Raw genomic sequence first — 10,917 nt, forward strand, 5'->3', positions numbered from 1 at the left:
CCATGCCACAACATAGGTTTAATTTGAATTACGAGTTTGACGAGAAAATCTTACCAACAAAATTAATAACTTTAGGATCTTTATAGAATCAAGTCAATTGATTTATGTATCAAAATTTCTAGCTTCAAAATCAGTATTTTAACCATTTTGAAAAATACTCGAAATTTGAATACATGACTCGGCCGAAAATACATCATCACTATCTAGATTTAATGAATTTAAATCATGAGCTCGACGAGAATATCTTACCAATAAGGATGAATTTTATAACATCTTATATTAATATAAATTAATATTTTTGAGCTATTTATACGATCAAGTCATTTGATATTATGTATTAAAATTACTATTTTTTACATTATTTCAGTTGCAGAACATATACGGACTCCCGTACTGAACTAAAAACAAGGACTATCATATATATATATGTATAAGAAACTTGTAAAATTATATAATTCAGTATTTTGAAAAATAAAAATTAAATTAGCAATAATAAATTTACAAAAAAAATACTTAGTGTTGGAAAATATTGTACAATTATTTTAAATTATTTGAAAAAAGGTTAAAACTATAATGTATTGTACTATTTGATTTAATCCATGTTATGCTATCTAAATAAAATAATTAATATTAGTCCATATTTTGAAATGATTAACAAGTTCAACTAATATTTAAAAAAAAATCATCAAATTGAAAATATTTAATTTTAGAAAAATGGTATACAATGTTATCAAGTTACTATAAAAAGAATTATTAGTATCATAAATGAAAAGAACTTTAAAATGATTTGAATGATGATATTAGTACAAATATATCTTCAGATTCTTGAAAAAAAAACCTTCTAAATATCAGTAGTTAGTCTTGACGATATATGAATTATTTTTATGTCAGATCCATGACTCATGCTCTGTTGAGTAAAAATAGATATTGTTTGATTTTCAGTGCTACTACGACTACGATATATAAAAAAAACTTCTAAATATCAGTAGTTAGTCTTTAGTAATAAAATATCACATTACTCCGGGTTTATTTGACCAAAACTCAAAAAAATTACTTAACTCTACAATATATATATATATGTTAATTTTTAGTTTCTTTTTATAAACATATTGACAATATTTGATGGATTAACTATAATTTTTTTCTTTTACACGTACAGTAAAGTGACTACCATGCTTGTATTTATTTAATAAATACAAATTACAAGACACAAATAGGAAAATATGTATTATAGTTAATGAGATATATTTAAAAACGTTATGAACGTTATTAATGTTTTACATGAAAGAAATCATACACATTGATGGATACTCAATTTGTATTTGATATGTTTTAGATGTTATACAATATTTATCAATAAGAAAACAATTAAGAATTTTACTCATATAATTGTATGATGTACAAAAAAATCTAAAAAATGACCCGTGTCTCGCACGGGTTATTGTGCTAGTTACATATAGAATTATAAGTCATATATGAATAAAAAAGAATATAAATGGTATATTTAGAGCTATAGTAAGATTTAAAAAAAAGAAAAGTTCGTAAAACCGAAAAGAGGTGAAACCAAAATATCCCTTAAAAGATGATTTCCTTATTAATTAATAATAACACTGTTTAACGGATTCCATTTTATTATTTTAATAAAAAATAAAAAAGAATTCTATGAAAATAGAAATATCGTAATTATAATCTGATTCTAATCTATATTTTGTTAAAAAACAACATAGAACTCTACATTAAAGAGAACTATATGGGTAAAACCAAAATACGGCGTAACCGTATTAAGATGAAACGAAGTACCCTATCAAGAAATAATTTGGAGTTCTACAAAAATAGAATTATAATCATATTACGGTTTGAACAATTTTATTATTTTCTAGTAGTGAAACCAAAATACAATTTTTTTTCCCGCAAGGATTGACTCAATTGTTTAAAGAAAAGATAACTAAAAATACAATTTTTTATAATATTCATATCATTTTATTAAAATGGAATTCTACCAACAAATTAAAAAATTCTAAATTAAAAAATTTCAATTTAAACACATGGCCTATTTAATTGGTCGTGGTTTATATTTCTCGGAACCTATTTAGTTGAGTCAATTTATGAACTTATTTATTTTAAAATATAATTAAAAATAAGATTTAAACCTATAAAAATAATAAAAAATTATGGCTTATAAAAAATTTAAAAATGAGTAAAAATAATACATATACAATTATAAGTCATATTGGAATAAAAAAGGATAAAAATAATACTTGGAGTTATAAAAGGTGAAACCAAAAGGTGGTGGAACTAAAAAATAAGTGAATATGTTTAGTTTATTGATAAAGAAAAAACAGGTAAAAATAATACATATAGAATTATAAGTCATATAGGAATCAAAAATGATAAAAATATTAAACTTAAAATTACACCATGAATAATAAAAACAAAAAAATAAAAGGTGATAGAACCAAAGAATAAGTGAAAATAAAGTATCACTTAAAAAATTTATTAATAAACAAAAACGTGTAAAAATAATATATATATATATAATTATAAGTCATATAGGAATAAAAAAGATAATAATAATACAATTAGAGTTAGAGTTATAACATTAATCATGAAAAGTGAAATCTAAAGGTGGTGGCGCCAAAAAATAAGTGACACCAAATATCACTTGAAAGAAGGTTTCGCTTATTAATAAATGTTAGTTATTAATTTGTATTTTAATGTATGAATCCACATGGACAATTTTGAAGTTAGCTTGCTACGTTGAAATGAGATATGGTTTAAATAAAAAATTAATATATATGATAATTTTTTTTATATCGTAGATAACTCGCCGCCGCTATCTTTCGGGTGCGACAGTCTCTGCCTTAGGAAACATAATCATAAATTCTCTTCCGTGAGATTCGAACATGTGACCAAGAGGATAGTTATACCCTGTTTAACCAACTGAGTCAATCCTTGCGGGTAATATATGTGATGATTCGAAAACAATATTTTGATAATATACATAGAAGACTTTAATCTATACTATATTATAATAATCGAAATGGGGTATAATTTGGTTCAACGGTTATTCACTAATTTTGGTTATTAAAGAAAATAAATAAATAGTGTTATATATCCGCTGAACTACTGAATTGTTAAACTACGAGATATATAGTCTACTTATCCTACTAAACTACAGCCACAACGTATTCTATTATTAAATAAAACATTGTTATACATCCGGTAAACTACTAAATTGTTAAACCACTATACGGAATTTATTTATTCTACTAAAGTTATAATTATTATATATTTATAAAAATATTTTCAAAATTAGAATATGACGGGATATATAAGATTTTTAAATATTAACGGGAACCCGTGCATCGCACGGGATTTAAGCTAGTAAATTTAAGATTAAAATGTAAGGTAAAGTATTGTTTTAGGAAAAAACACTACTTATTTTTTTATTGATATTAAATTATCTAAAGAATATTTAGCAAAAAAATATATATATCTAAAGAACAGATATTTGGTTCGTAAGATAGAGATACAATTCGTTTCACGAAAATAAAACTAATATGTTAGATTTATATATCAAGTAAAACAATGCAAAACTAGAATTATAGTGGAAAATTTCATAACTGATTCGATTATTTTTAAACACATAACTATTTTTTGCAAGTACCAATTTAATATTTGATATTAATATATTAATTTTAATTCGTGTTTCGCACATATTATGAATAATTCTCTACAAATATTAATTCGATATTTTTAGTCTCGGTCTCGTGTTTTGGGTTATCAACTATCAACTATCTATACTAATAAGCGAAACCATGTTTATGTCCCAAATCTTGGTACTCACTAAAAAATTATGCAACTAATTTTAAAATTTTATGTAATAAAATCTCAACTGACAAAAAATAACTTTCACTCTTTGTAAATTTTATTTTCCATCAATTTTTATTTGTTCTTGAACATCCAAGCGTCGGTTTACTTAAAAATAATCGTATTAATGAGTTAACATGTTAGATTTGTATAAGTAAATAATTAGGTGCATGAATAACTAGAACTATATATTGAAATTTTAGAGTAACACTTACCTTCGTTTTTTTAACTACATATTTTAATAGCATTTTATCTATTATATTTAAATTAGTAATTTACACGAATTATGAGTTTCAGTTTTATGTAAATAATAATGTGATAATAATATTTTTAATTCCCGGCCCGTGCTTCACACGGGTTACCAACTAGTACTTTATTAATTAATCAATTGAGTAATTGATGCAAAATGTAAATTAATGCAAAATTAAATGTAATTAATTGTATTAAAAATTATTAACAAATATGAGCTGTCAAACAAAACGATGTGCGTAACAAGGTGAGTAAAGTGGAATTTTAAAACACAATTGCCAATAAAAAAATTAAAAAAAAAACTAGAAACGGAAATTGTGAATCAAGCTTTTCTGTTTCCAATGAAGAGATCAGGGATATGAGCGACCTTGTAAAAGTCCGGTCCTTGTTCACCATTTTCCAGGAGAACCCTATCACACAATTGTGAAGACATCTCCCACAATGTTAATTTTCGAAGACAATTGAGAAATATGAGTCCTTCTGGAAGCTCCCTCAACTCTTGAAGAAGAGGCATGCTTCCTTTCTCCACCCTCCAACTTTCAAAATTGTCAATATTCCCCAGATGAAGCCGGGTGAGTCTTGGGAAACCCATGCCTGAGCATACCATTTCCTTTCCTTTGTATGCGTTACCTGGTAAATACAATTCCCTCAAAGTTGGAATCTTCTCCAGTACTGGCATTGGGTCTTCCTCCAGGCACGATCTGCATAAGGTTAACTCAGTGATACGAATCAAAGACACATCAATATGATTATGATTAAGTTGCTGCCGCTGCTCCTCAAATATTTCAGACAACTCTGGGAGCTTTCCGTAAATTTGTAATTCCTGAAGGTTGATCTTATGATTCCCAAACAGCTGTCTTATCATGTCTGGATCATTTCTGAATCCCGGATCATCAGATATCCGCATAATAAGGCTCGTGTACAGGATAGAGGAATTTGATGACAAGGCCAAATCAGATAAGTACTTTAACATCTCTTTCACATCATCATAACCACCCTCTGCTGTTAGCTTTAGTTTCCGAAGACCGGATAATTTTGGTAGATCCTTAATCTCACACCACTCAGTATTGAAATTTTCGAGTGTCTCTAATTTGCTCAGTCCATTGAACCTTAATTTGGTATTCTTCAGTAATTTGAGAGAGACCCGAGGAGGTAAATACAAATGACGCAAAAATGACAACTTGCCCAAATCATTACTGAACACTGGTGATGTCCTAGGTACGTTTAGGTTGAGAGTCTGTAGTAGCACCAACTTTTTTATGAATGGAAACGTTTTCAACTTAGAACCCCTTAGACTGAGATAACGCAAGTAAACAAGGCTGCCTAATACTCTTTCGATATTACTACCCAAAAAGGTACCTAAAGCAGATCGTCTACTATGTGTTACTCTTTCAAGAGACAAAACTCTTAGCAACTTAAAATTGGCCAAATACAGTCCCAATCGTAGTTGCTGACTTTCATCTTCACGATCCAGAAATAAAATTGATCGGTATTGTTGGTGATGGGGTTTCTTGGTAAAGTAGGAATTAGCTTCTACGCCACTTTTCAGATAAAATACAAGTTGTCTAGTTTTAGCTTCCCGGGAGATAACTGAACGATTGAGATTCAAATCATTTCCTTCTCCAGTATCAATTACTTTGAAAAAATCTTCTGCTTTTGCCTGGGATAAAGATAGGTCTCTCATAAGATCATGAAGAGAACAACTTTTGAACTTCGTAAGAGATGATTCCAAATCATTAAACCTCACTTGAACCATACTCCTATGGACAAGTTCTCCCATGTAAGATTCAGCGACTTGCATCATTGTTTCTCCTTCCTTTTTATCACTCGATAGTACCATCCCTTCAGCGATCCACAACTGATATAAATTTTCTGCATCGATCCATTCATCTTCCATAAATTTACCTAAATAAAGAAAGCATGGCTTCAGCTGCGGGGGTAAGTCATTGTAACTCCAACCTAAAACATTTAATATTTGACTTTCATAATCTTGTCCCGATCCTTTCCCCCTCTTCAGGGATGTGATAATGTCACCATGTACCTTCTCCCACTCTATCAGTGATGGTTTAGTGACAAGAACTCCACCCAAGGTTACTATGGCTAGTGGAAGACCACCACAATTTGCCACCATTTCTCTTCCCAGTTCTTCCATTTTTTTATAGTCTCTAGCAACGTCTGTAACAGACAAAACAACAAGAAAGGTATGTATAAGCCCACATAATATTAAGCTAGGGCGATTCATTAAGAAAAAAGAGAACACCTGGAAACCTCTTCTCCTGCTTCTTTTTCACGAAACAAATTACTTATGGTCAGGAACTCGGTAGGAAAGCAACTGGTTTTCCGTAAGTTTCAAAACACGGTTTAACTACTTTTATTGTTCATACTAGGAGTTTCAGAGTTTTTCATTTGATTTTTCAAGTCTAGTTTTACAAAAATCAGTTGTTTCATAAGAGGTGTCATAACTTTGCAGTCCATTTAGTTACCTTAAACAGGTGAAATGAAATTAACAAGAAAGGTATGTAAATTACCTAGATAACCTCCTCTTGTAGGAAGTGCTTTCAACTGTAGTAGCTCCCAGCTTTGATCTGGGCTTAGAAGTCCTGGTTGGTGAATGAGTCCATTTGGATTTGCATACCGAGCAACATCAACATTACGAGTTGTAAGCATTAATTTGCTTAAAGATTTTTCAGCAGTGAAAGCCGCCTTTATAGAATCCCAAGCATCATTTGACCAAATGTCATCAAGTACTATCAAACAGTTTTTCTTTTGCTGGATTTGTAGCAGATTCTCCACTAGCTTGTCTTCGTCCCAAGTAAAGATTTCCTCTTTCTTCTCATGGACGAGACCTATAAGTATTCTCTGCAACACTTGTCTCGTTTGCCACTTTTGTGAAATGGAAACCCAAGCTAAACCTGCAAAGTGAGCCTTGATGGTGGAATGATTGTCAATATTCCCCAGATGAAGCCGGGTGAGTCTTGGGAAACCCATGCCTGAGCATACCATTTCCTTTCCTTTGTATGCGTTACCTAGTAATTCCAATTCCCTCAAAGTTGGAATCTTCTCCAGTACTCGCATTGGGTCTTCCTCCAGGAACGATCTCCTTAAGATTAACATGGTGATACGAATCAAAGACACATCAATAAGATTATGATTAAGTTGCTGCCGCTGCTCCTCAAATATTTCAGACAACTCTGGGAGCTTTCCGTCCATTTGTAATTCCTGAAGGCTGAACTTATAATTCCAAAACAGCTGTCTTATCATGTCTGGATCATTTCTCAGTCCTGGATCAGCAGATATCCATATATCAAGGCTCATGCACCGGATAGAGGAATTTGATGACAACGCTAAATCAGATAAGTACTTGAACATCTCTTTAATATCATCATAACCACCCTCTGCTATTAGCTTTAGTGTCTCTAATTTGCTCAGCCCATTAAACCTTAATTTGGTATTCTTCACTGATTTGAGAGAGACCCGAGGAGGTAAATACAAATGACGCAAAAATGACAACTTGCCCAAATCATTACTTGACGCCGGTGGCTTGTTAAGAATATCATACCGATTTTCTAGGTTGAGAGTCTGTAGCAGCACCAACTTTTTTATGAAGGGAAAAGTTTTCAAATTAGAACCCCTTAGGCTGAGATAGCGCAAGTAAACAAGGCTGCCTAATACTCTTCCAATATTTGTACCAGAAAAGGTACCTAAAACGGATCGTCTACTATGCGTTACATTTTCAAGAGACAAAACTCTTAGTAACTTAAAATTGGCCAAATACAGTCCCAATCGTAGTTGCTGACTTTCATCTTCACGATCCACATTTCGAAATAAAATTGATCGGTATTGTTGGTGATTTGGTTTCCCGGTAAAGTAAGAATTAGCTTCTACGACTCTTTTGTCATAAAATACAAGCTGTCTAGTTTTAGCAACCCGAGAGACATCATAATGATTGAGATTCAAGTCGTTTCCTTCCCCAATATCAATTGCTTCGAAAAAATCTTCTCCTTTTGCCTGGAATAATGATAGGTCTCTCATAAGGTCATGCAGAGAACAACTTTTGAATTTCGTAAGCGATGATCCCAAATCATTAAATCTCACTTGAACCATACTCCTATGGACCAGTTCTCCCATGTAAGATTCAGCGACTTGCATCGTTGTCTCTCCTTTCCTTTTGTCACTTGATAGTACTATTCCCTCAGCAATCCATAACTGATATAAACTTTCTGCATCTATCCATTCATCTTCCATAAATTTACTCAAATATAAAAAGCATGGTTTCAGTTGAGGGGGCAAAACGTTGTAACTCCGAATTAAATTGTCAAACAGTTGTTCTTGTTGGTTTTTTCCAAACCCCTTCCCTTCTTTTAGAGATGATATACTATCATCGTACACCTTCTTCCACTCATCAAAGGTCGGTTTTGTTACGAGAATTCCCCCCAAAATCATTATAGCTAGTGGAAGACCGCCACAATTTCTAACCATTTCTCTTCCCATTTTTTCCATCTTTTTATAATCTCTAGCAATGTCTGTAACAGACAAAAAAAGAAGAAATATCTGTATAAGCCTACACAATATTGAGATTGGCCTATTAATTAAGTTAAAATGAAACAGTTAGAAATAGGCAAGACAGTAATTTGACACTATGCAACATATTCTTCTGCAACTGATTTTTTGTAAGTTCTAAAATTGGTTTAACTACATTTATTGTCAATATTCTAGAAGTTTTAGAGTATTTTATTGGATTTTCCAAGTCTAGTTTTACTTAACATATGAAATGAAACATAATGAATGCGTGTAAATTACATATGTACCTAGATAACCTCCTCTTGTAGGAAGCGCTTTCAACTGAAGTAGCTCCCAACTTTGATCTGGGCTTAGACATTCTGGTTGGTGAATGAATCCTTTTGGATTTGCATGCCGAGCAACATCAACATTACGAGTTGTAAGCATTAATTTGCTTAAAGATTTTTCAGCAGTGAAAGCCGCCTTTATAGAATCCCAAGCATCATTTGACCAAATGTCATCAAGTACTATCAAACATTTCTTCTTTTGCTGGATTTGTAGCAGATTCTCCACTAGCTTGCCTTCGTCCCAAGTAAATATTTCCTCTTTCATCTCATATACGAGACCTATAAGTATTCGCTGCAAAATTTGTCTCCTTTGCCACTTTTGTGAAATGGAAACCCAAGCTAAACCAGCAAAGTGAGTCTTGATGGTGGAATGATTGTATATTTTTTCAGCCAGAGTTGTCTTACCCAGACCTCCCATTCCACAAATTGAGATGAGCGGGTAAGAGTCATCACTTTCATCCACCAGATATCCAACCAATTGATCAACATCGGCCTGAAATCCAACAAATATCTCTGGTTCAACAGTAGTGAAAGTGTGAAATCGCTTTAGCATTCCTGGTTGTCCATGAGATGAATTTGATGATTCAGGGGATTCTAATGTTGATTTGATATTACAATCACGAAAGCGATTAAAGAGAAGAGACATCTTTCTTTTAACATCTTTGAGCTTTCTTGAAAACGTCCTTGTGTTCATCCACTGCATTATTTTTCCAGGGGATGATAAAGCTTGGACAAGATAAGTTTCGACGACATGTTCAGCATCATAGGCAAGCTCCCGTGCATCTGCAAGCAGAATACGGATATTTTGATCATGTAACCTTGAATCAGCATCTGGTAAAAATGTCCTCATCCGCTTGAGTTGTGTCACCAGTTCTTGAATTTCATCTTGCACCCCATGCAGTACTTGAGCTTCTTCAGACAAATCAGTGAGCCTTCCGACAACATTTGACACAATTGCTTCGGCCATTTTGAAACCAAGCACAAAACGTAGTAGTTGAAATGCAGATGAATAGGCTTCTGTAAAACCTCTTTGAATTATTACCAATGAAATGAAATGATTTGAACTTTGTAAAACAAAGTTCCAGTGGTGTGAAGGTACAAAATAAAGCTATAAGGAATGAGTGGACAAACTTTTGTTTGTTAAAGGTCCTGCATGGTGGCCGAGTAATAACACTTTCATGATCATGAAAGATTCTTCTTGTTTGTGCTTTTAGATTCTTCTTGCTTTCCTCGGTTCTGTAGTGCATTACTCTAAAGCCACAATGAATCACTCAATTGTTATCATTTTGATCAATTGGCTTTACCTCATTTCTTTTACGTTTTCAGTTCCATTACAGCTAATAACTAGATTCAGACAATGTGTTAGTTCTAGTCTGTGTCCATGTGTTCTATCAATCACTGCTATTCTCTACTACCAAGACTCTACATCAACTGTATGTGATTCTAATTTTACGGGCAACGGATTCCCGCAAAACATAATATTTTGCGGGAATATATAATATTTGTTAGCTGTGAATATATTATATTTTTTATTCTATCTTATAAAAATATAAAAATTATTTTTTTTATTCTAATACTGGCATCGGGTCTTCCTCTAGGCACGATTGAAACAATACCAGTGTGGTGATACGAATTGAACATACATCATTATGAGTATGATTCAAAAACAATTCTCTTATCATATCTGACTCATTTTTGAACCCTTGATCAGATGTCTTAATATACATGTTAATATCAAGGGCCAAGTACCGCAGACAGGAATTTGATGTTAATATCCGTTTTTGGATTGATTTTGATTTTGATTTTGTTGTTAGAAATAGAGTTTAAATATTTATTAGATAACGTAGTTTGTACACCTATATAAAGAGGAGGAATAGAGTGTATTTTATAAGTATGGCATCCGATAATAAAATCATATTTTATTTTTAATTTACTTTTTAGAATACTTTTT

At 31.7% G+C, this 10,917-nt stretch overlaps 1 protein-coding gene across 1 annotated transcript; it reads right to left on the reverse strand.

Moving 5' to 3' along the window:
- Nucleotides 1-4,294: 4,294 nt before the first annotated feature.
- LOC141697045 (uncharacterized) lies at nucleotides 4,295-10,150 on the reverse strand. Its single transcript, XM_074501233.1, has 3 exons — nucleotides 8,928-10,150; nucleotides 6,648-8,642; nucleotides 4,295-6,294 (listed from the first exon to the last, which is right to left on the reverse strand). The coding sequence occupies exons 1-3, from the start codon at nucleotides 9,931-9,933 to the stop codon at nucleotides 4,442-4,444; spliced, it is 4,854 nt and encodes a 1,617-aa protein (XP_074357334.1). The 5' UTR covers nucleotides 9,934-10,150; the 3' UTR covers nucleotides 4,295-4,441.
- Between the last annotated feature and the right edge of the window lie 767 nt (nucleotides 10,151-10,917).

Source organism: Apium graveolens, chromosome 11 (assembly GCF_009905375.1).
Source record: "Apium graveolens cultivar Ventura chromosome 11, ASM990537v1, whole genome shotgun sequence".
NCBI lineage: Eukaryota > Viridiplantae > Streptophyta > Magnoliopsida > Apiales > Apiaceae > Apium > Apium graveolens.

Coding starts and splice junctions, on each gene's coding strand:
- LOC141697045 (XM_074501233.1), bottom strand. CDS start 9,933: ATGGCCGAAGCAATTGTGTCAAATGTTGTCGGAAGGCTCACTGATTTG. Junction 8,643..8,927: donor TACAAGAGGAGGTTATCTAG/GTACATATGTAA, acceptor TGTCTGTTACAG/ACATTGCTAGAGATTATAAA. Junction 6,295..6,647: donor TACAAGAGGAGGTTATCTAG/GTAATTTACATA, acceptor TGTCTGTTACAG/ACGTTGCTAGAGACTATAAA.